Below are 26,201 nucleotides of genomic sequence, written 5' to 3' on the forward strand. Positions count from 1 at the left end.
TAAATTTGGTTGGGTGTTTCCAGACTGTTGACTATAAAAAGGAGTTGTCCCTGACATTCAAACAGGGCCAGTCGTAAGCTGGAACAGAACAGTGGCTGCCTCGCCGATCATCATGATTGCTCGCGTGTGGGGAACAGGAAGGTTGCTCTCCACTTCTCATCTCTAGCTTCTCAAATCTTTTCACCAACCTCTCCACTGACTGACTAAGGGCTGCGATCAGGTACTTCCACTTAGCCGAGTCCTCAGCGGTAGTCGATTTTGTGATTCTCCACCAATCTGGGGAACGTGACATACGGTAATCCCCTCTTTGCAGTTCAGCCTCATCAGCCTTTGAAGTACTTGATGGTGGCAAGGCCATCTCGAGGTTTCTGGAATCTCTACTGGGTCCACTCCAATGACCAGATCAGCTGTCCTCATGGCTTGAGCTTTGTCCCCAACTGAGAGGCCTGGAAAAGTTCCTTCTTGATCGGCGCACTGACCTACGCTCCCCCCTCTGGGATAGCAGCCACAGCCGGGATGCTGGTGTCTGGTGCTCTTTCTTTCTCCATGCTGAAATTTTCCCTGAATCTTTGTAGATCTATCCCTCAACTCTAGGGATAGTTACTGGGGCTCAGGACCCCAAGATAGTTAGGTAAAAGTTGTAGTTTTTGGCTTAATGTCATGGCTTAATGTCACCATGTGAAATGGTGACCAAAATTGGCTGCAGTATTCCAGGTGTGGTCTTACTAGGGCTTTGTAAAGTGGTACTAGTATTTCACGTGATCTTGATTCTATGCCTCTGTTTATAGAACCCAGATGTCATGGTTCTGACAGATGAAACTCTTCAGAAGAACTTCGAGGCATTATTTAACTTAAAGAATCTTTTATTTGAGAAGTATAGTATCGGCACTATACAGCTGAAGCCAAAAATTGAATTCCTTTCCCCTGAGCACAAAATACCTAAGTACAATTTCCTCCACCAACTAACAGTCATAAATCACATTACCCAATTAGCTTGAAACATGGGCTTTCTCCATAGCTCTCCAGCCCACCAAATCGTTATCAGCTCTGGGCTCAGTAATCTTGAATTTCCATGACTGAATTATTTTTGTTATGACTAACTGGACTCTCATCCACATCCCCCTCCCAGGACCAACTAGCTCTAAAAGCAAAAGAGAAAAATGAATGCATTTCCATCTGTCGCCAAAGCAATAACAACCAAAGTTAGCAGCATTAACACCAGGCTGCTGCTGCACACTGCTGGCTCATAGTCAAGTGATAGTCCACTAGTACTCCAAGGTCCCTCTCACAGTTACTGTTTTTGAGCCGAGTCATGCCCAATCTGTATTCATGCCTTTGGTTTTTCCTGCCTAAGTGTAGGACTTTACTTTTCTCCATGTTGAAACTCATTTTGTTGGATAGGGCCCATTGTTCAAGTTTATCAAAATCTTTTTGGATCCTGAGTTTGTCTTCTGGGGTGTTGGCTATTTCTGACAGTTTGGTGTCATCTGCAAATTTGATGAGTTCCCCTTCAATTCCCTTATCTAAGTCAGGGCTTTTCAACCAGTGGTATGGGTACCACCTGTGGTACATTGGCACCTCGCAGGTAGTACGTGGCCATCCTAGAAGAGTGGTAGTGGGGGAGGGGAATGAGCTGAACTGGTGGCAGGCGAGGCTGTCAGGGCTCAGTGGAAGTGCCAGGATCAGCACCAGGCTCCAGCTGGAACTTGGCGTTGATCCCTGTGCTTCTGCTGAGCCCAGAAGAAGTGCCGATCAGCTGGAATGTTGCAGCATCCCCAGGGTCTTGTGATTTACATTTACAATCAGATGCTTGGCAACTGATTCATATTTATGATGGTCACAGTGTCCCAGGGTCGTGTGAAGTGACCAAAACCTGCTGCAACCACACAGCAGAGGGGAAAAAAATAAAAACCAAACACCTCCCACCCCACCCCAACTGCCAATCCTCAACAGAAATGCTTACAACAATGAAAACCTTGGACAGGAGGAAGAGTGCTGCCAGGTGGGCAAGCAGGTGTCTTGCTCAGCTGTGCCTTGGGGGCATTTTTTTCAGTGCCATTGTAACTTCAAATAGTCACTAAGCAACTGTTGTAAGTTGAGGACTACCTGTACTTCATCACTTTTTTCCTTTTTTTTTGGTTATCAAATTTTTGACACCTTGCTAGGCGATTGGTGGTACTCGGAAGCTGCCATATCCTAAAAGTGGTACAATGGGTAAAAAGGTTGAAAAGCCCTGTACTAGCCTAAATATACAAACCCAGATCTTGACCACAAGCAAAGAACTAACAATGCAGACCCAGCCAACAGAAAAATCAGAAAAAGCAGTGACAACATTGAAAATGGAAAAGACTTTTTACAAATTAAGAAATCTGGAAGAAGAACAGATTGAATGGAAGATAAACCTATCAGGACAATTGTGGGAAATTGGAGTAATAGGGAGGCAGTTTAATGAATACCAATGGGCTCGTCCTTCCAAAAAAACTTCAACCAAATGGTCTTATTCCAAATAATATATATAAAAATAGAGGAAGAACTATTTGATGATTCAAAGGCACTGTCAGAATCCATTTATATTTCATTTCTAACTATCTGTTCTGTGCAAAACCCAAATCTCACCCTTCCTTGGATTCTGCCATTCCCAAGGAGAAGAGGGAACAAGCATGGGATTTTATTCCTTTCACTTGCTTTCTTAATTGTAACCTTTGTGTATTCCGCCTGCCTGCTATCCATCACAATATAACCAATTACCAGGCATTCCCCTCTTATCTTGCAGACACCCAAGAAAGGGGGTGGAAAGTGAGGAAGGAATGCTTCTGAAATCTAGATTGTTTCTCCAGATAAAATGTGAGGGGGTGGGAATGATCCTGTTTGTCCCACAAGGGGCTTGCCACCTGGAGCTTGGCTGATCCAGAACTGACTGAATGAACTGAGGGGTGGAGTTTGTTTGGGGACACTTTAAAAGTATTGATCTGTGAGGGGATTCTTCAGATCCTGTCTATTATACCTGCCATCTCCTATTTCTTAGTAAAAGTTCCTACTTGGAAAACCTTGTCTCCAAGAGTCCTTCTTTCCTAAGATGTGGGCTGTGAAGAGGGTTCTGACATTAGACAGAATCTGCATTAAGAGTTAACCTGGAAGGAAGAAACTTACTGGGAGACTTTGCAAAAAATACAATGTCTAGCGACGAGGGAAGGAAGGAGGGAAGCCCCATGGAAAGGGAGCTTTCCCCCTGACTGAAATCCCACCAACTATTGGGAGCCAAAGCATCGTATTCCTCCGGGGAAGAGGCAGTGGAGATGTGCGACTACAAACCGCAGTGGTCCATGGGCATTGGAAAGAAAAGTGAGTGGGAAAAGGTATCGATGAAAGTGACCCTGAGTCGGGGCGGCCACCAACCTGGATAGAAGCAAGAGATGGAGAGCTTCCTGCACATCAGCAAAGAGGATGGGAGTTATTCACTACACATAGACTGGATCCTAGAGAAAGCTATTGACCTGATGAGAAAAACCCTCCGCTCTCTAAGGGAGGAGAAACCTGAGTCCCGCAGCCATCCCAGTGCCTGGAGCTGCAGCTGGAGAGACAGTGCGGGGGGGAGGGATCCAGAACCTGTAGCACTGGGGCCATCTGCTGAACCTGGAGCTACCACTTCAGCAGCACCCGCAGATGGGGATCAGGATGGGGGGCAATACTACCAGTGGTGAAGGCACTGATTCATTCAAAGATTCCTGCCTCTGGAAGCAAAATTCAGGGGGAGCTGCCATGCTTGGGGTTTTTCCTAACTCAAGCCCTCAGTTATATGGAAGAACATCCTCAGTGACAAAGCCCGCATCCGCATTGTACAATCCGCCCTGGATGGACCGGCCGCAGACTGGGTGGTGAACCTGCATGACTCCAATGCCCCAGAACTCAATGACTTTATCTGGTTCATGTCATCCTTGAGGAGGCGATTCGAGGACCCTTTGGCTGATCGCAAGGCCTGGGAGAGAATCAAAACAGTGAGGTAGGGCTAAATATACACAAGAATTCTGGGCCATTGCCAACAAGCTGAACTGGCCAGAAGATATCCTCCTTAGACATTTCAAAGATGGCCTAAACTACAAGCTATATCATGCTTGCCTCCCTCAAGGGTTCCCACACCACCTCAATGACTGGTACGTCCTGGCAGAGGAGGTGGAGATAGGCATACTTGAAGAGACACCACCGAGAAAGACCATGGGGCCGCCTGCTCCCTGAGCAGACAGTTGAGCCAACAAAGCTGCCGGCTACAGCTAAAAGGTCAATGGGCTGTTTCAAATGCAGGAGAGAGGGCCACTGCACCACAGAATCCACTCAAAAGCCCCTCAGCACAAATCAGGCCCATAATTGACCAGGAGATCAGGGAAGTCCCCAGCCAAACCAAAAGAACCTGCCATGAGGGGGATAGAGGCTGTAGAGTCTCTAACCCTTGCCAAGGACTGGGGGGGAACTCTGGCCTACACCGCAGGGGCAGTGGACACCTCGGAGGACAGCTCGGAGGGTGAAACCCTGGTAAGTGGATCCATTCCATCCATTTTTAAGACAGTGACTATATTAGCTTCCTCCATGCCCGAAACTGTCAAAGTAAAAGCCCTAATAGACTCTGGCTATACCTGCTGCCTCATTAGCCCGATGCTGGTGGGGAATTTGGGCATTCCAGTGAGGAGACTAAAGCAACCAATCTCCTTTGGTGAGTTAAATGGGTCCATAGCAGGGGGGGTCCCAGCTACACTAGCCACCTTACCAGTTCACCTGTCCCTGGGGACCCATGAGGAAAATATAACATTTGTAGTGCATTCCAGGCATGGAATGCCCAATGATTTCAGGGCTGGAATGCTTAAAGAAATGGAACCCCTGGGTAAACTGGAAGACAGGAGAACTCAACTTCCTGGAGGGGGAGCATATGAACTTAAAATCCCAAAGGATACCCCCCTAAATCCGAGGAGCGGAGACAGCATCAGTGGGGGAAGAGAAGGGGTTACCAGAAATACTGGAAGAATACCAGGACCTTGCTGAAGTTTTCAGTGAGGAACGGGCGGATGAGCTCCCCCCTCACCGACCCACAGACTGTGCTATAGAATTCAAACCTGGGCAAAACTCCCGAAGCCCAGGCTGTACTCCATGAGCCCTAAAGAGATGGCAGAGATGGAAAGATTCATAAATAAAAACTTAGAGATTTTATTAGTTCTTTTTTCCTTACATACATATGTTAGTTTTTCAAACCGCGTGCAGTCTGGTTTCAAAAGCACTAATACATAGTCAAGTCCTAATCTTTTATTCTTTCCTCTAGCCATTTGTAGAATGACTCCCAGGTTTGGTAGTATTCTGTTTCTTCTTTATCTTTCAATCTCATTGTTAATCTGTCCATCTCTGTGCATTCCAATATTTTTTTAATTACTTCTTCCTCTGGTGGTGTTCCTTTATTTTTCCAGTATTGTGTGAAGGTTATTCTTGCTGCTGTTGTAATGTGTAGAACCAAATATAAACTTTGTTTATTAATCTTTTCTGGTATTATATCTAATAGAAAAAGTTCAGGATTAAATACTACATGTTCTCCCAACATTTTTTCTAACCAAGCATGTATTTTTTTCCAATAAGCCTTTGCTTTACCACATGTCCACCAGATAAGATAATACATGCCTGAATTATGTTTACATTTCCAACATCTATCTGACATATTTTTAAACATTTTTGCTAATATTGCTGCTGGGAAGTGCCATCTATAAACATTTTATATAGATTTTCTTTATATGAAGTTGCCATTGTCAATTTATAATTTCTCTCCCATAATTTTTGCCATTTTTCTAGTTCTATATTGTAACCAAAGTTTTTCGCCCACCTTTTGCTTTATTTTGTTCACTTTCCATCTCCAAAATTAACAAAAAAATATACATTTTCTTAGTTTCTCATCAGAGATTAACAATATCTTATCAAATACAGTTTGTTCTTTATAAAACCCATACAGTTTCACATCTTTTTCATATCTATTTTGCATTTGTAGCTGTACCCACCATGACAGGTTGATACCCTGATTTTCCAGTTCTTGTTTCGATTTTAATGTCCCATCAGTATTTAGAATATCTCTACATGTCCAAATTTTTTCAAAGTCTACCAAATTTGGATGTGAGAAAGCTTCCGTCGCTGATAGCCAGCCTGGAATTTTTACATATATTTTAGTTTTAATTTTTTTCCCATACTGTTATCAAATCATTTCTAATATAGTGATTTTGGAAATACTTATGAATTTTATTTTTGCTGTAGCACAAAAAAGCGTGCCACCCCAATTGTAAGTCATGTCCCTCCAAATATAACAACCTTTTATTCCTGAAAGTTATCCATTCTTTCACCCATGTTAATACAAATGCTTGATAGTACAAAGCCCACTCAGCCCAAAACTTCCATTTTCCTTAGCATCTTGCAACGTTTTCATCTTTATTCTAGCTTTCTTTCCTTGCCAAACAAACTTCAAAATTAATGAATTTAAATCTTGGAAGAATTTTTTTCTCAAGTTTTATCAGAATTGTTTGAAATAAAAATAAAATCTTCAGCAATATATTCATTTTAACTGTAGCAATTCTTCCTAGCATTGACAGTTGCAAATTCTTCCACCTTTCCAAGTCTAATTTTATTTGTTTCAATAGCCTTATATAGTTGTCTTCTTTTATTGTTAAGCATTTGGCTGATAAATATATACCCAAATATTTAACTTTTTTCACTATCTGTACCTCTATTGATTCTGACAATCGTTTTTTGTTTTTTTGCTTATCTGTAAGATTCTTTACTATTATCTTAGTTTTTTCTTTATTTATTTTTAGTCCCGCTATTTCTCCATAATGTTCTATCTTTCCCCACAATTTAGAAATTATCTCCAGGGGTTCTTCCAAAATAAATATTAAATCATCAGCAAATGCTTGTAATTTGTATGTTTCACCCTTTATCCCCAACCCTTTAATTTCTGTATCTTGTCTAATATTTCTATTTAAAACTTCTAAGGTGAAGATGAATAACAGAGGGGATAATGGGCATCCTTGCCTTGTGCCTTTTCTTATCTCAAAGCTCTCAGTGCAATCTCTATTCACAATCACTATCGTTGTCTGTTTGCTATATATTGTTTTTATCATATTTATAAAATTCTGTCCAAAGTCCATTATTTGTAGTTGGTGAATCATAAATTGCCAGGAGAGATTATCAAATGCCTTTTGGGCATCTAAGAATATTAATGCCATTTGTTTCCCTGGGTGTAGCTCATAATATTCTAATACGTCTATTATCACTCTTAAATTGTTTTTAATTTGTCTCTTTGGTAAAAAGCCATTTTGATCTGGATGTATAAATTCGACTAAGTATTTTTTCAGTCTCTCAGCCATTATTAAAGTAAAAATTTTATAATCCACATTGAGCAATGAAATCAGTCTATAGTTCTTAATCTGAGTCAAATCAGAATCTTCTTTTATTTATTTATTTTATTTATTATTGGGACTTATATGTCGCCCTATCTCCCGAAGGACTCAGAGTAATATTTGCTTCCATCCATGTAGATGGAAGTCTGGCTTCTAATAAGAGTCCATTGCAAACGTCTTTCAGTGGTTCACTTAGTATCTCTTGGGGGTTCTTATATAGCTCTGCTGGAAGCCCATCTGGACCTGGTGTTTTTCCATTTTTTGTCTTTTTATGGCCTCTGATATTTCCATCATTGTAATCCTTTCATCTAACATAATTTTAAATGTCTCTGAGATCTTTGGAAGATTATTTTCTTCCAGATATTTTAGTATTCTCTCTTGAAGTTTCCTCCTTACCATACAATTCCTTATAGTATTCTTTGATTATCTTTTTCATTTAGTAAGTTATGTATAGTTTTTTTCCTCTTTCTGTTTTTTAAGTTTATAAGCTAACCATCTTCCCGGTTTATTGGCATTTTCTAAAATGTTCTGTTTCACTGTTCTGCCACTTTTTCTGAGTCCAACAGATTTAATTTATGTTTTATTATACCCATTTCTCTTTTCAAAGTTTTTCTTGTGGATTTTTTTGCAGTTCTAATTCTAACTTTCCAAATTTTTCTTTTAATAATGCATATTGCTGTTTTCTTTGTTTATTTTTCCTTGCCATATATGTTATAGCTATGCCTCTACAGTACACTTTAGCTGTATCCCATAGATTTTGTACTGTTGTATCTTCTTTTTTTATTTTCTTTGAAGAAAAATTCCATTTCTTTTTTTTTTTGCTAACTGTATGAATTCTTTTTCTTTTAATATGGATTGATTTAAAGTCCATCTTGGTCTTTTTTGTATTCATTTCCAGGTCACTTTCATTGGGTTATGATCTGCCCATGTGCCTATTTCTATCTCAATATCCTGTATGTTCATTCTCATGTCAGCAGTCATCCAAATCATATTGATCCTTGACCAAGATTTTTGGCTATTTGAATAAAAGGTGTAATTACATTTGTTGTGGATTAAACTCCCTCCAGACATCTTGTATTCCAATTTCCTCCGCCATATCAAAAAATGTCTTAAGTAACCTTCTTCCAGTTTTCCTGTTTTATTACTTTTATAATCAATTTTTCCATCTATTATTGCATTGAAATCTCCTAGTAAGCAAATATTTTGGTACTCCATTTCTATTATTATTCTATGTAGGTGTTAATAGCGGGTTCTTTGGCGCAGGAATGAAGACGCGGAATGGAGTACAGGGTAACTCATTATTTATTTCGTGCTGGAACTTTTCTGGGGAAATGGCTGCAACTAGCCGCAATATATAGTCTAGCCCACGGGTCGGCAACCTGCAGCTCCAGAGCCGCATGTGGCTCTTTCAGCCATCTCCTGTGGCTCCCAGTCCTCTGCAATGTGCAGTCCCCCCCAAAAAAAAGTGGGACTAAAAAAGTTCAACCAATCAATTCAAACTTCTCACACAAAAAAAAAACAAACTCGCGAAGTTTGAATTGATTGGTTGAACTTCTTTGGTTTGTGGGACTGCCCACAAACCTCTTTTCTTCTTTGGACTCCACATGGCGGCAGTGGAGGAAGAGACTGGAGGACTGCTGGAAAGGTGAGTGGGCCTATTTTCCATCTGCTGCACCTTCCTCGGGTTCCCCTCCTCCAAACACACCGCTGCCGTCTCGCCCGACTCTCTCCCCACCCCACTCTTTCACAGCAGGGCCATTCAGCCATTTTTCCATCTGCTGCGCCTTCCTCAGGCTCCCCTCCTCCAAACACATGGCTGCCATCTCACCCAACTCTCTTTCCACCCCACTATTTCACGGCAGGGACGTCTGGCCGTTTTTCCATCTGCTGCGCCATCCATGGGCTCCCCTCCTCCAAACACACTGCTGCTGTCTCTCCTGACTCTTTCCACCCCACTCTTTTGTGGCAGGGCTGTCCAGCCCTTTTTCCAACTGCTGCAACTTCCTTGGGCTCCCCTCCTCCAAACACACCGCTGTCATCTCGCTCAACTCTCTTCCCACCCCACTCTTTCGTGGCAGGGTCATCTGGCCCTTTTTCCATCTGTTGCAACTTCCTTGGGCTCCCCTCCTCTAAACACACTGCTGCCATCTCGCCCGACTCTCTCCTGACCTCACTGGGTGAAACAGTGGAGGAGGGGAGCAAGGAAATTGCAGCAGATGGGGAAAGGGCCGGACGGCCTTGCCGTGAAAGAGTGGGGTGGAAAGAGGGTCGGGCGAGACGACAGCATTGTGTTCGGAGGAGGGGAGCCCGAGGAAGTTGCAGCAGACAGAAAAATGGCTGAACAGCCCTGCTGCAAAAGAGTGGGGTGGAAAGAGAGTCAGGCGAAATGGCAGTGGTGTGTTCAGAAGAGAGGAGCCCAAGGAAGTTGCAGCAGATGGAAAAAGGGCCGGACGGCCCTGCTGCGAAAAAGTGGGGTGGGGAGGGAGTTGGGTGAGACAGCAGCAGCGTGGTTGGAGGAGGGCAGCCTGAGTAAGGTGCATCAGATGGAAAAAGTGAGAAAAAGTGGGGTGGGGAGGGAGTTGGGCGAGACAGCAGCAGTCCTTTTTCCACCTGCTGTGCCTTCCTTGGGCTCCCCTCCTCTGAAAACGCTGCTGCCGTCTCTCATGCCTTTCATTATTTTTTATGATGATGAGGAAATTGCAGGAAAAAGAGAGGGCCGGCGAGCTCAAGGCTTGCAGGAGGGAAGAGCCACACGATTGGATGGCTGGAGAGAAGCTGAGCAGGAAGACTTAAACAATGAAAGCAGAGTCCCTTCTGGCTTCTGTGCCGGGGCTGCTACCCTCTTCGCGGTGGTGGCAGTGGCAGCATCGCCTTCCATGCCGGTCCCATTGCAAGCTAGGTGTGCCTGATTGGAACTACATTTGGATCTAGCTTAAATGAAATAGGCGGACCTGTGTATGTCCCTAGGGTTGAATCAAAAACATCTGCATATTCCTCGTACACTGACGCGAGGTCTGCAGTTTGTGTCCGGTTTATGCCAGTAATCTGAATACCTAAGGCATCAAACCAATCGAGTCCAATGAGACTCGTTCTCTGGCCCCCTACTACTATTATATCCAGGTACCCCAAAAACCCTTTAAACTTGACCAACAAGGTGGCTTCTCCCTTAACTTTAACATGAGCATTTTGAAAATCCATTAGGATTATATCTGAAGGTCTTAGTTTGGCCCAATTGTTACTGTGCCTACACATAAAGTTAAAAGTGTCTTGAGAAATGATTGAGACTGCAGCTCTACACATGGCTGAATGAAATCTGCAATTGGCATGAAGATGATTGCCACAGCACCCCTTACATTTTGGTAAGAGAACTGCCTTGTAACTGTCCTCTCACTGGTGGCTGTTGCGGTTTTGGGTGTTAGGCTGCTTTTGGAGTCGGTTGATTTCAGGTTCTTCTTCCTCGGAAGATTCTCCGGTGCATTTGGCATCCTCAAGGTAGACTGTTTCTTCAAACCTTGTCGATTTGGTGGGCTGAACAGTCTGCACTGCGCCCCCAGCAGCTTCGTTGGCCATCACCTCGTCCTGTGCTTCAGAAAACATTAAATTTGGCCTAGTAAATAGTCTCTGCTGAAGCATTCTGTCCCATAGGCCGCAGATCAGCCGAACTCGCAAATTGCTCCTCTAAATTTGAAAACTTGCATAGGCGTGCGGCCTGCCTTAGGCCCGCTATAAATTCCAAAGCTGACTCCCTGGGTTGCTGCACTCTTTGGTCGAACTTGAATTGCCAAGCCATTTCAGACATCTTAGGCTGGAAGTGCCCGGTTAGCTTATTTTTGAGATCTGCGTAGGAGACCGCTTCAATTGGTGTCGGCACGAAAAGGTTCTCGGCCAAATCAAAGGTTGCTAGGCAGCACACGCAGAGTAGCGTTGCAGCCTTCAGTCCTTCTTCCATGATCTGATTGGCTCTGAGGTAGTTTTCTACTTGCAATAAATATGATGGCCATTCCTCTGGGTGTTTCACATCAAATTCTCACAATTTTCTGATCTTCGGCATTCTCTTTCTGGTTCCCGTGTTCTTCTGGATCCTGCTTCCAGGCTCAAGGAATGAGTCCACTGAGCATGAGGTCACTAGCGTAGCTTACTAGCGACCTTGAGAGAGGGGGGGGAAATGCCTCTTCCCACCGGCGTGTGCTGCCTTTCCCTCATAGACTTCAGCTCTTTATTCAGTGAAGCAGGATCATCGCCACTGTTAAATAGCGGGTTCTTTGGTGCAGGAATGAAGACACGGAACGGAGTACAGGGTAACTCATTATTTATTTCATGCTGGAACTGTACTGGGGAAATGGCTGCAACTAGCTGCAATATATAGTCTAGCCCCTATGCAGCAGCCAATAGGTTTGAATCAACCATTGCCGCCTGTAGATAGCCAATTGCAGCACAGGAGACTTGTAGTCTGGGTTGCTGGAGAGCCGTTAGCTGCTCCAGCAACTCCACATGGTATTTCACAAGAGCCCAGTACATAACAGTAGGTTTTTATAAAATTTTTATTGATTGTTGTTTGGTGTGTAAATTGCCACTAACAGCATTTGCTTTTGGCGCAGATGTATTTCTACCTTAAGATTCTTCCTTCTTTATCTGAATACCAATTTAGAATCTATTGTCTCTTTAATATATACAGCAACCCCTCTTTTTTTCTGATGCGCTGATGCATAGTAAAGTTTTCCAATTTTGGGGTATTCCAATAATTTAAAGACTTTAAAAAGTCTTTTTCCCTTGCAATCTCATAACAGGGCACTTTTGTTATTTTCAGCTGTGTCCACCAAGGTCACTGTTGTAAAAACATTTTTTCCATTTCTCACTATGTATTTGTACTGTCATTTCTTCTTTTGCCATTAGATGTCCTCCTCAGCTTATTTATCAATGTCCAATATTCTTAAAAAAGAGCACTTCCCCTTCTTTATAATTACTTGCTGCTTTTAACTTTAATCCTTCTGGGGGTCTTTACTTTTCAGCCCTTTCCCATCAGGGGCTCAACATTTATAATCCTCAAGGAGAAGGAAAGAAAATTCTGGCTCACCCAGCCTCTGTATGCAGTTGAGAATCAGCTGTTTTGCAGTGCTTCCCTTTCTGCTGGAGATGACTAGGGCTGCCTTGGCTCACCCGGCAGCCTTTCCCCTGCTTTTTCAGAGGGGTCTGCAGTCCGCTCTGATCAGTCGCCACCTGATCTGAGCTCTTGAAGTATCTCTCCTTCTTTGTTGCCCCTCCAGGGCAACTTTCTGACCCTTTAAGAGTCACTAGGTGAAGAGAAACCAGACTGGAAAGCTGAGGCACTGGCTTTTCTCAGTTGTCCTGTCGGCTGCCAAACAGGAAGTCCCCCTGGAAAGAAATAGCCATGGATTTTATAGTGGAAAGAAATAGCCATGGATTTTATAGTGGAAAGAAATAGCCATGGATTTTATAGTGGAAAGAAATAGCCATGGATTTTATAGTGGAAAGAAATAGCCATGGATTTTATAGTGGAAAGAAATAGCCATGGATTTTATAGTGGAAAGAAATAGCCATGGATTTTATAGTGGAAAGAAATAGTCATGGATTTTATAGTGGAAAGAAATAGCCATGGATTTTATAGTGGAAAGAAATAGCCATGGATTTTATAGTGGAAAGAAATAGCCATGGATTTTATAGTGGAAAGAAATAGCCATGGATTTTATAGTGGAATTACCAGAAAGCAACGGGAACACTGTCATCTGGGGGGTGGGGGTAACAGATTTGTTTTCCAAACAGGTGCACTTTATCCCATGCCAAAAGATTCCCACCACAAAAACCTTAGCAAAACTATTCGTGCAGCACATTTACAGGCTGCATGGAGCACCTCAACACATCATATTTGACAGGGGAGTGCAATTTACATCTAAGTTTTGGAAGGAATTTTTATCCCTCTTAAGAACTACTCAGGGACTGATATCTAGTCACCATTCTCACCATTCTAGCACAAGGAGGTTGAGATGGTTCGCCTTCTTCTCCTTTGGATTTCTTCTGAAAGAGAATTTCATTTGGTGGATCCTTGTTGGGACCTCATACCTGCCATGGTTGCAGGCTTGGAGCCCACAATATATTTTTACCCTCCTTTCTTCTCCTCCGGGATATGGATAAATATGCAGCATTTAAGGCATGGGCCAGAGTCAAAATAAAACTGTGAATATAGGAGTCATTGTGCATCCAGATACTGTCTCTTTTCTTTTGGGTCTCCAGTGGCACTTTCTGGGTACATCTTCTTCGTCCTTTGACAGAAAAGATGTGCTTTGAAAAAGAACAGCGAAAAGACCGATCTTCATATTTGCGTTCCAGAAAGAGACCTGACATAAAGCCATAATCTTTTCTCTGTTTTCTAACCTTGGAATGCGGGAACTCAGTACTGGAGCAATATTTAAGATGCTTTATTACTTTCCAGCAAACAAAATTTTGAAGAAGTTGCTTACAATAATGCAGTCCACTCTAGCATAGGCTACACTCCTTTTCAAATAACCACTGGTCAAAGTTTCAACTCTATGCCAGAACTAATCCCAAACGAACTGGAAATCCCATCGCTGAAAGAATGGATTGCACAATTGCAAAACACCTGGCCAATTGTTAGGAAAACTTTAGACAAAGCCAGACAAGCATACAAAGCACAGGCAGACAAAAAGAGAATCGATTTCACACCATTCAGGGTAGGAGAGATGGTATATTTATCTGCAAAATCCCTAAAATCCCTACAACCCTGTAAAAAACTCAGACCAAAATATATTGGACCTTTCCCAATTAAAAGAATCATAAACCCAGTAACAGTAGAATTAGAACTACCCCAAAATCTTAGGCAAATACACCCAATCTTTCACTGCCGTTTACTAAAAAGGGAACAACAGTCACCCTTATGACCAAAAACCCCACCACCACCACCTCCTATCATGGTTGAAGGAAAACAACACTTCGAAGTAAAAGAAATCCTAGAATCTAGAAAGCACCACAGAGCAATTCAATACTTAGTAGCTTGGAAACACCTTCCCTCCTCAGAATATGAGTGGGTCAATAAATGTCACATTAGAGCACCCAAGTTGCTAAACCTGCTATCCATCACAATATAAGCAATTACCAGGCATTCCCCTCTTATCTTGTGGACAGCTAAGAAAGGGGGTGGAAAGTGAGGAAGGAATGCTTCCGGGATCTGGATTGTTTCTCTGGATGAAATTTGAGGGGGTGGGAATGATCCTGTTTGTCCCACGAGGGGCTTGCCACCTGGAGCTTGGCTAATCTGGAACTGACTGAATGAACTGAGGTGTGGAGTTTGCTTGGGGACACTTTAAAAATATTGATCTGTGAGGGGATTCTTCAGATCCTGTCTATTATACCTTCCATCTCCTATTTCTTAGTAAAAGTTCCTACTTGGAAAACCTTGTCTCCAATTATAATTTTTTTAAATTCCATCACATTTAAGTATCTAAAAACATTTCCTTTTTCTAAGTCATTTCACCTTTTTTATATTACTCATATCAAGAAAGAGAAAAAAACGTTTAAAAAAGCATACTATATTATTTAGAGAATTCATCCCTCTTAGAATGACATAAAGGTAAAGGTAAAGGTTCCCCCGCACATGCATGCTAGTCGTTTCCAACTCTAGGGGCCGGTGCTCATCTCCCTTTCAAAGCTAAAGAGCCAGCGCTTGTCTGAGGACGTCTCCGTGGTCATGTGGCCGGCATGACTAGACGCTAAAGGTGCACGGAATGCTGTTACCTTCCCACCGTAGTGGTCCCTATTTTTCTACTTGCATTTTTACATGCTTTCAAACTGCTAGGTTGGCAGAAGCTGGGACGAGTAACAGGCGCTCACTCTGTTATGCGGCACTCAGGATTCAACCCGCCAAACTGCCAACCTTCTGATTGACAAGCTCAGTGTCCTAACCCACTGAGCCACCGCGTCCCTGTAGAATGACATACATATTCCCAAACTTTCCTAGTTCTTTAACCATATTCAAATAAATGTTTCTTTTTTAAGTATTCTCTCTGATAATTCCCATCATCTATTTTCTTGGTTTCCACTTTAGTCTTTTTTCTTTGCCCAGTATCTTTCTTAATCAATGTATTTTGCTGAATCAAAAAGTTTTTCCATATGTTTATAAATGTTGCTGTAGATATAAAAAGTAAATCAGGAGAAGTGTCTTTCTACGGGGCTTCTGCCTTTCCACATTTGTTGAAAATCTTTTTCTTTTTCTTTCTCTCTACTTCTCTTATCATTTCCTTTCTCTCCGATTTTCCTGACATCTCTACAGTCCATTTTATCCAGTATGTTTTCTTGTCCTCAGATTTATTTTGTAGCCTTAAGGGATACATTTTTTTTCCAATTCTTGTGATTTTTCCCCCATTAGGATTAAATCATGTTTCCTTGTTTTGTTTAGTTCCATCTTTAAGTCTCTATTATCAATTCTATATCCATTTATCTGTTTTATCTGCTCCTTCTCTGTTGTTGTTTTCTGGGATTTTTTGTTGTTGTAGAGTTAACAGAAATAGATTGATTTATATTTTCAAAGTTATTTTGAATTTCTTTGTGGTTTAAAGTCATTGTTGTTTGAATTAGTTGCAGTATACTATATATCTCCTCCTGTGAAATATTTATGTTTTCTTGATATGTTCTTTCTATATGTCTCTGATCCATGATGGCCAAGAATTTGAGTTTTTCTCTTCCTTTCTTTTCTCTGCAAATAGCTTTAGAGTCCCAATTAAATAGATATTTGTAATCCAAATAGTTCAAAAAAGATTTTTTTTCTAAAATTTATAATTCTCTCTTTGTCTATAGCCCAGATTATTGTTTTTTTTCTCACAGCTGTTCTTTGTTGTTAAAACTTTGAAGGTCCCAAACACAGATTAGCTTTTCCAGGTTTTGCCAAGTCTTATATTAAAGTCATAGCTGTCATAGTCTTCATCCACCACTAGGTGTCAGCAACTATTTGTTTTTCACTTCCACATAATTTGATCCTCCATAAAAAGATTAATTCGCCACTTCCGTTAGTATAAGGGTGGGGCAGAAATCCCCCTCCTTCCCTTTCGGAGGTATTTTGCTTCTTGGGGATCTTTTCCAGGAAATTAAATATAGAATAGAAAAGAGAAGATTGAATTCCTCACCCAGTTTTAAGCATGCTGTTCACAGTTGTGCTGGTTAGTGCTTTTGGACTTTGGTTGCTAGTAGCTTGGGCTGGTCAATGCAATATGGCCAGCCTTTCTCCTGTCAGGTTAGAAAGCTTTCCTCAATGGAATGGTCACTGCTGTTCCAGAATTGCTGGAGCACCCTTCTTTCTTTGTCACCTCTCTGGGGCAACTTAGACCCATTTAGGGTCCCCAGGCAGGGCGAAATTACCCATGGGGGTGCAGAGAATCCACAAGTCCATGACTGGTCGCTACCGCGCAAAATCAGAAGTTCCTAATTAGATAGTTTAACATGGTGTGAAATAGCTAATTTTTAGAAAACAGAGCAATACTATAATCAAATAGATAAGAAGTGTAACCAGAATATTAGGGGGAAATGGAGAAGTTAAGATAAGGGAACCCTGGAAATCATAAATAATAGTGTTAATTTGAATATTGATGGGAAATTAAAGCCTGAAAAAAGCAAGAACAGGACATTGATTGTATACAAGGATTAAGTGCAAACGCAATTAAGATATATATAACCTAAAAATTATTGATAACTGTAACAAAGATGTTTTTCTTTAGAATTGTACTAGCCCAATATGAGATAGCAGATATTAATGGGAAAAGAGAGGAAATTATTGATATTGTAATATGATATTTATACTAAAGACTTATGTACACTATTGAACTATTGATCAACCCAGTCATCACATTGCTTGTTAAATATCCAATTGTAAAATGAGAAAATCAATTAAATATATATAAAAAGAAAAGATGTGTCAGTTTGCAAGGGGGTCCTGGAACCACCTCCATAATACCCACATGAAGATGTCAAAATACATCAGCTCAACTGCATCGTAATCATAGAGGGCCACTAGCCACTTTGCTGTGTCTCCATTCCATGTAGTGCTAGATTTGGGCCATGCTAGCCAGCCCTCAATGGACATTGGATCACCTACAAAAGCCAGTTTTAGTGCAGGGACAGCCAATATGAGGTGGTGCACTTTGTGGAATCCTGTGTCTGTTGGGGACATATGCAATATTTAGTGGACTGGAAGGACTATGGCCCTGAAGACATGTCCTGTTAGGAAGCTGATGCTGTGCACATTCCTAGACTGTGTCAACTTTCCAACATATGGGCTTTTCAAGTGACTCTGAGGCATTGTTTACCTTAAAATTCAGCCTAATACACTGGCAAATGCTTGCCTTGAAGGAATCTGGAATCTGAAATCTCTGCCCCTTGTACAATATATTAAAGCACAATTCTCCACCTTTTTAATTTTGTCATTAATCATATTCTCCAATTAATTTAAAGAATCAGTTTCTCTTCCATTAGAAAACCCACCAAGGTCTTATCTTCTTTAGTTTCAGATGGCCTTGAAGGTACAATCCTCCTCTTTCCCCCTCCCAACCTTAAACTCAATCTCTTAAAGCAATACACAAGTTTAACATATGAAATGGCTATTTCTTCAACTCTTGTCAAGCAATAACATTCAATGTTAGCAGCATTGACAGACTGGTCCATTGGTTCCACTGCCAGTACCTGAAGAAACCTAGTCTGGGAGGCTCTGGGAGAACAGGGCATGTGGGGGGGAATGGTGTGATGGCTCACCTGGATGCTTCTCCAAATACCTCTCCAAATGTCAGTTCAGAGAAGGATGAATCAGTTGTGGGCACATCTGGAGGGGAGTTGGTCAATAGCTCTAAGCAGCCATCTGAGATGGATTTGGCTGAGGCATAGCTGCAGCAGGTCAGTAATGAGGAAGAGCAACTACTTTCTGCACCTTTCTGAAACTTTCAAGTGCCTTCTGGACTCATTGGCCATTAGTCTGTGGATTAGCATCAGTCTGCCTTTGGCTGAATTTAATTGGGACAGTTCTAGGGTTTTGGTGAAGGGAATTGCTGGGGAATATTAATAAACCCACCAAACCACTGTTACATGTGAGTGTGAGTGAGCAGGACAGCACAGTCTCTAAGTTGTTTGGATAACAGACTTTGCATTCACACCTTCTCTTTCTCCACATTCTTTCATTTGGCTTTAGCTTGGCTTGGCCTTGGCTCCCACATTACTCACATTCCAATCTCTCCACTCTCCCCCCCCCAGTGGTGGGATTCATCCAGTTTGTACCACTTCGTCAGAACCAGTAGCTATTTTTTGTTGCCCAGGCCCAGAATGGTCTTCCGGAAGTGGCATCTGCACATAGAACCAGTTGTTCACATATTTGAATCCCACCATTGCCCCCCTTACTAATGTCAGGCTGGCAGATGCATTGCGAAGCTGGCAGAATAGCAGCAATGAGATCAAGAATACCAGCATGTATTTTATTATCAAATGGGAGACCTGTATAAAGGCAATTAAGAGAAGTTTGATTTTTATTTTCTTATATTTTATGTGCACATTCCATAGCTAAATTTGAAAATGATATAATAACAAAACCCCAAAACCACATTTTGGCTTCATGTGATATGTGAAAGTAGTCACTGTCTGCTTTTCTGTAACTCAACAAACACACCATCACCATCAATTTTGAAACCATCTAGAATAGATTCAGAAACAATCACTTTCACAGAGAGCCACAGAACCTCTCCAGTTCTCTCTTTCAGTGCTGGTTTTGTCCAAATCTAATGCACATCTCTATTTTCTGTAAATAAAGAACTGTAGTAAAAAATTGCCAATTTAGTAATTAAACCACCTCTTTTTACCAATTTCATAATGACAGGTGTGCCTTTTTTCTTTAGTAGTTTGTTTTAAGCAGTGTGGTCTTGGAGGGCTAGTGGATTGCCTGACCTACTCCTTGAATTCTGCTCCTTCTGGAAAGATGACTGAGTTATTTAGTGAACTCTGATAAAATAAAATTATAGAACAGACCGCCCTGAGTCCCTCGGGAGAAGGGCGGTATATAAATATAATAAAGATAAAGATCATACACTGGAACAAAAGAAATCAGAATTCAAATTATCTTTTAATATATTTGTGTAAGTTTTCTGCAAAATACAAGTTATTTATATAGTTGCTTTTTTCTACAAATTCCACTAAAATTCATCATCCTAACTGCATAAAGTAGACCAGTGAAGCTGCATAAGTAATATCTTGTGTTCTCTGAAAATATGGTGTGTAATAGCTATATAATACATTTGAAAGTACCTCTGATTCTATATTTCACATTCAGAACAGATTTAAAGTTATTATATATGTACCTCTAACATAACAACATAGGTGCACCAGCTTCTCATAGAAAAGTAAAAACTTTTTTTAAAAAAGTAGATATTTTCTATAATGACAGAGTATTCTCTTTTTTCTAATTAGAACTGCATCTCTAGCTCAATAATAACTAAATGTCATGCAGAAATGCAACAGGCAATTGTTTTTCCTAAAGTGATGATGAGAAAAAAATCCATTTCTATTCATTCACTATTCATCAAGTTAGTATCAAAAGTTAAAGGCAATTCCAAACATATAGCCAAATTCACATATCCAAATCCTTCATTTATTAGCTATAGTAACAAAGAATTTCAACAACCTAAGATATGCAGAAGATACCACTCTAATGGAAGAAAGTGAAGAGGAACTAAAGAGCCTCTTGATGTGGGTGAAGAAGGAGTGTGCAAAAGTGGGCTTGAAACTCAACATTAAGAAAACAAAGATCATGGCATCTGGCCCTCTCAATTCCTGGCAAATAGATGGGGAAGAAATGGAGGTAGTGACAGATTTTATTTCCCTGGGCTCCAAGATCACTGCAGATGGGGACTGCAGCCAAGAAATTAAGACGCTTGCTCCTGGGGAGAAAAGCTATGGCAAATCTAGACAGCATACTAAAAAGCAGAGACATCACCCTTCCAACAAAAGTGCGTATAGTCAAGGCCATGGTCTTCCCAGTTGCAATGTATGGTTGTGAAAGCTGGACCGTAAGAAAGGCTGAGCACCAAAGAATTGAGGCCTTTGAACTATGGTGCTGGAGAAGACTCCTGCGAGTCCCTTGGACTGCAAGGTGTTCAAACTGGTCAGTCCTAGAGGACATCAACCTTGACTGCTCTTTAGAAGGCCAGATCCTGAAGTTGAAACTCAAATACTTTGGCCACCTAATGAGAAGGAAGGACGCACTGGAGAAGAGTCTAATGCTGGGAAAAATCGAGGGCAATAGAAGAAGGGGATGACAGAGAATGAGGTGGCTGGATGGAGTCATTGAAGCAGCAGGCGTGAGTTTAAATGGACTCCAGAAGATGGTAGAGGACAGGAAGGCCTGGAGGAACATTGTCCATGGGGTTGCGATGGGTCGGACATGACTTTGCAACTAACAACAACAACAAAAAGAAAACTCCTAGAAATTGCTTGCATATGTGAGCAGATTATCAGAAAGTGAGTTTCCCTATTTCCTGATAATAAGCAATACAAATTATTCATCCATTCAGTCAAGAGTTGTCAAGTGCAAAACATGTGATCATGTGATCTGTTCAAAAATACTTTGGCACCAAACACATACTTGTCCTCACAAACACAGTACAGCAAATTTGTATTTACACAAAATAATCAACCAATTAAAAAAACTATAATAGCCACTTGCTGTCAAAATTATTCCATATTACCTATTTTTGAAATACTGCTTTTGTACAGACATTTGTCCTGCTACTTTCCATGATGAATGGATGACATAATTGCCTTCCTTCTAATGCTTTCATTTCAAGATCTGCTGCTCTTACAAAATGGCACATACTATGAGTATTTTATGCAGTTCATTAGTGGGACTGTAGGTAAAAGCACCCTTTTTAGCCCTTTAAACTGAATTTGCACCTACTATATTAATGGAGATGAGCTCTTGTGACAGAACCCACTGGGAAGCTTTTCTGCACAAATGCCATGGAGGTACCAGTAGTACTACCTAATCCAATTTGCGTAATCCAATTTCATCAGTACAAGAGAATATTGTAGTGTCTGCTCAACTGTTACTTTTCTCTTTATTAGTGAGTTGATGTAATGAAACATTTAGATTCCATCTGAAAGCAAGAGGTTTCATTCACAGAAGACTCAAACAATGTCTTATCTTTTGTAGATTTGTGTTACATAGTACAAAGCAAATGCCATTCTGCCATTTCACTGGGATCAGGGATTAGCCCTGGTAAATAAATGATATGCACTTCTAGGATCCAATGGCAACATGCTGAACAGAATTAAAAGGCAGAAGGCAAACACCAGAATAATAAAAATAGTAATAATTCCTTCACTGCTGTTCAAGATACAGCTGTAAAGGAAACCACTGCTACTGGGAAAAACTGAAAAGTGAGAATTCCATAGATGTCATATGGAGGGTCTCACCAAGAAATTCTAAATTTTCACAGAAATAAACATCCAGTTTTCCTGTGGGATTTTTAAGTTAAGCAATTGCTTACTCAAATACTTGGAGATGAAGAGAAAAATCAGTGATAGATTGCATACTTTTCAGAAAGAAGATTCTTTCTGAAGAAGGAAAGAAGAAGGAAAAATTCATAGTTCAACAAATCAAATTAAATTTTAAAAAAGTAAGGATGGGAGGGCTCTAAAAGAATATCCTAAGCTCTTGGATAGCTATCACCAATCAGAGAAAACAGGACTGGGTAGAATGGATCAATGCCCATGCTTCAGAATAAAGTAACCTCTGCACTTTTATATGGAATCCCCACAACTCAGGATATGGTAATTCCTGTTTATGTCTCTCCACCACCAAACTACCCAAAGATAACAATAAAGAGAGTAAAGAGTAAGAAAGGCTCTATGATATCCTGTTCAGTACTTTGAAAGCAATTTTCCATTTCCAATCATATTGCATTAGTTATACAGAACTACTGCCAAAGAAGTTCTAGATAAAGCTTTTATCATACCATCCTTCTATCTTACAGGGTCTGCTCTATAGTATTTTTCACTTAATAGAACAGAATAACAGAGTTAAAAGGGACTTTGTTGAGAACAGAACAGAACAGAACAGAGTTCAAAGGGACCTTGTAGATCTTCTAGTCCAGGGGTCAGCAACCTGAAACAGTGAAAGAGCCACTCTGAACCGGTTCCCTCACAAAAGGAAAAACTGGGAGCCGCAAAAAAATGTGTGCGCATGCGCGTACATGCGCACATGTGCAGAACAGGGTTTGACTGAAAAGTAGAGCCAAGGTGAGATATGCACCTACCCTGCATATTTGAATTGATTGGTTGAACTTTTTTAGTCCCACTTTTTTTTTTGGGACTGCACATGGCAGAGGACTGGGAGCCGCAGGAGATGGCTGAAAGAGCCGCACGCGGCTCCGGAGCCGCGGGTTGCAGACCTGTGTTCTAGTCCAACCTCTGCTCAAACAGGAGACTCTATACTGTACCATTCCAGACAAAAGGCTGTTCAGTCTCTTCTTAAAAGCGTCCGGTAAAGGAGCTCCCACAACCTTTGAAGGCATGCTGTTCCACTGGTTAATTGGTCTCACTGTTAGGAAATTCTAGGTTGCTTCTCTCCTTGATTAGTCTCTATCCATTATTTCTTGTCTTGCCTTCTGGTGCTTTGGAGAATAAAGTTGACTCCATCTTCTTTGTGGCAGCCCCTCAAATATTGGAACACTGATATTATGTTACCCCTAGTCCTTGTTTTCAATAGACTAGACACCAAATTCCTCCAATTGTCTTTCATATATTTTAGTCTCAGCCCCCTAATAATCTTTGCTGCTCTTCTTTGTATTCTTTCCAAAGTCTCTACATCTTTTTTTATAATATGGTGACCAAAACTGAATGCAGTATTCTAAGTGTAGTCTTAGAAGACTTTATAAAGCAATACTATTTCATCAAGAGAGTAAAAGTATTGAAATGGAAATAGGCTGGTCACATAGCAAGAAGGACTGATGGCAGGTGGACCAGGCAGTCATAGAATGGATCCCACTTGATAAAAAGCATCCATGAAAGAGACCTAAAACAAGATGGATCGATGACATTAGCAAGTATTGTGGACCCAATTGGCAAAAGAAAGCTCAAGACTGTATAGGTTGGAAACATGTGGAAGAGGCCATCATCCTACAGTGAATAGTTAATGGTTAAAATGATGGTGATGACTAATATTTCATATTATCTTGATTCTTTCCCTCTGTTAATACAACCTAGGATTGTGTTGGCTTTTTTGGCTGCTGCCCACACCACTGTCTCATATTGTCCACTACCAGTTACTGCTATTTAACCAGGTTTGATCTGTGCCTGTACATTTGGTTTTTCTTGCCTAAGTGTAAAACATTATTTTCTCTCCATTTAATTCCATTTTGTTAGATAAGGCCCAGTGTTCTGTCTGTCAAGATTCATCTGGACCTTGACCCTATCTTCCGGGGTGTTGGCTATTCCTATCAGTCTTAGTGTCATCTTCAACATTTTTTGCTTATTGGTATCAGAGAAAAGTGGAGACAGAAGAAACTACTCTTATGACTTGAAGATAAAATCCCATGTTTCCTTTTCTCCCAGAAAATGACAAGAATTGTGCACCAAAATTGCAGGCAAATTGCCCTTTTGGTGGAGAAGATAAAGGAGTCAGAATCCAAACTGTTGATTCACTATCTTATGAAGAACTATAAGAAATTATTGGAATGAACACAGGTCAACAGCACCAGATCAATAGTACCAAGAAGTCTTCCAGGAGATTGCCAGATAGATAAAGATTAGCCAAATAGAGGAATGTGAGACTAAGCACTGTTTAAAAAGAGCTCTTACTCTTTGAAAGTTCAGTATAGTTTCAGTGGCATCCCTGTTGCTGATATTTCAGGATGCCTTGACAAGCATCAGTTGCCATCAACCTCAGGAACCAAGGAACAGGATTGTTCAAGGAAAGGACTTCTACCTAAAGAGGAGAAATAGCAATTAGTAGTGATCAGAGAGCCTAAAGAAGCAATCCATCTATCAAGAGAAGAAAAGTGCCCTTCCAGAGGCACACCTTTAGATGTGATGAAAAGGCTTCCAAGACTCTCTACATTCCTGAAAATTCTTCAAGGGACTGTGATGTACTGGGTTAGGGTTAGTGTTAGCTGGGGACATAGGCAGTATTTTCTTCATGTCTTCCTGTTGCAGAATATGGTCCAAGAGAGGAGAATACCAGATGCGAGCAAATGGGATAGTGCAAATGGGAATGATGTGGCTGATGGGACAAATTTATGAGCCTGGGGAGCTCCTGGCAAGAGATAGGCTCCACCTCACAAGAATTAGAAAAGTATTTTGGGGAGACATCTTGCAAAACTGAAAACCTTGCTTTAAATTGAATTATGTGCAGTTCTTTCCTTTTCTTTCAGGGCTGAACAGATTTTATAGAAAATGTTACATCCTGTTCTGAGCTCTATGTCTTAGGAAAGACAGTCACACTGACAAACTAGAGCATGTCCAGAGGAGAACAATCAGGTGATTAGGGGCCTGCAGGAAAACTTTACAAGAAATAGTTGAAAGTGCATTTGGAGAAGGCTGTAGACTGACACAGTAGCTGTTCAAATATCTGAAAGACTGCTGTTATGAATAACTTGTTCTAAGTTGTTCCAGAATACAGAACTAAAAACAGTTAGATAAATGAAGTAGCTTTGATTGGATGTCAAGACAAAATATCCTAACAGTGAGTAGAGCAAATCACCTCAGGAAATAGTAAATTCTTCTTAATGGAAGTGTTTAAACAGAGATTGGGACATCAGGGATGCTGTAATAGTGGACACCTCTACTGAAGAAGGAAGGACTAGACTATTGTTCCTTACTTTCTATGATTCCATAGTTTCAGTGTCTCTTCTCTTCAGGTAGGTGCATAAGACATACAAATGATGAGTTCAATATATGATTCAATATATCCTCTAATTTTGCAGAGAAACAATCAAACCCTATGAAGAATAGACTATAAGTGCTTCATCCCTATGAATTATATTAATTATCTGGAGAGAATTTTCTGTAGAGAAGCTGGCTCTAAACTGGATGGAAAATCACTGAGAAAACAAGTGTTTTGTATGTATATTTTAAAGTGGCTTTTGGGTAGTCCAAGGTTATAATAACCCAAAAGCATGAGGGTCTAAGTACTAACATCTCAGAGATGACCTATTGATATGAAAGGTCCCTGTGATAGTGAAGCACCTTTTGAGACAGGAATTGGGTGAGAAAAGGCAAATCTAGGATGTATTTCCAGTATGATCTCAGTTCCTCTTTATTCTTCTCATTCCTACAGTTTCCTGATCATTGAGAATCAAGCATGTTTTGAGATTGGCCCTTTGCTCGCCGGCAGGATGATCCTCGAGGTTCACCAGAGCGGCGGAGGCGGCGTGGTGGGAGGCCAGCCAGCTGACGGCAAATCTCATCTAGAAACAGGCCAGAGAAAGAAAGAGCTAATCATTTGACATAATTTATATATACAGCTTCATTTGCAAGTATCATTTTATGGATCCATAGCATTAAAATCACTTACGACTAAATATGAAGGGAGGGCAGTTCAGTTTCTAATTATTACTACATATATTTTAAGGACAGTTTTCAATCTATCAGTTTCACAGGAATGTGTTCCAAAATCTGTGATATTTCATTTCCATAAAAGTCTGCCAGATTTTAGGGAAAGCAAATATAAATCAATTATTTTAAACCTTTTTTTGCTATATACTATTTTAAACATACTTAATTTATTTCTAG

General features: G+C 40.8%; 1 protein-coding gene and 1 long non-coding RNA gene across 2 annotated transcripts in view; one reads left to right on the top strand and one right to left on the bottom strand.

Moving 5' to 3' along the window:
• Positions 1-26,201, top strand: part of LOC310635498 — an 838,887-nt gene that overhangs the window by 753,079 nt on the left and 59,607 nt on the right. The window lies entirely within an intron of this gene.
• The window catches only part of MFAP5 (microfibril associated protein 5), a 98,467-nt gene continuing 91,818 nt past the window's right edge, over positions 19,553-26,201 (bottom strand). The window contains exon 8 of the mRNA XM_083354499.1: positions 19,553-25,876. Within this exon, the coding sequence (XP_083210625.1) occupies positions 25,755-25,876 (122 nt within the window). The 3' untranslated portion in view covers positions 19,553-25,754. The remainder of the gene's footprint in view (positions 25,877-26,201) is intronic.

Source organism: Vipera ursinii, assembly GCF_947247035.1.
Source record: "Vipera ursinii genome assembly, chromosome: 2".
In the NCBI taxonomy this organism is placed as follows: domain Eukaryota; kingdom Metazoa; phylum Chordata; class Lepidosauria; order Squamata; family Viperidae; genus Vipera; species Vipera ursinii.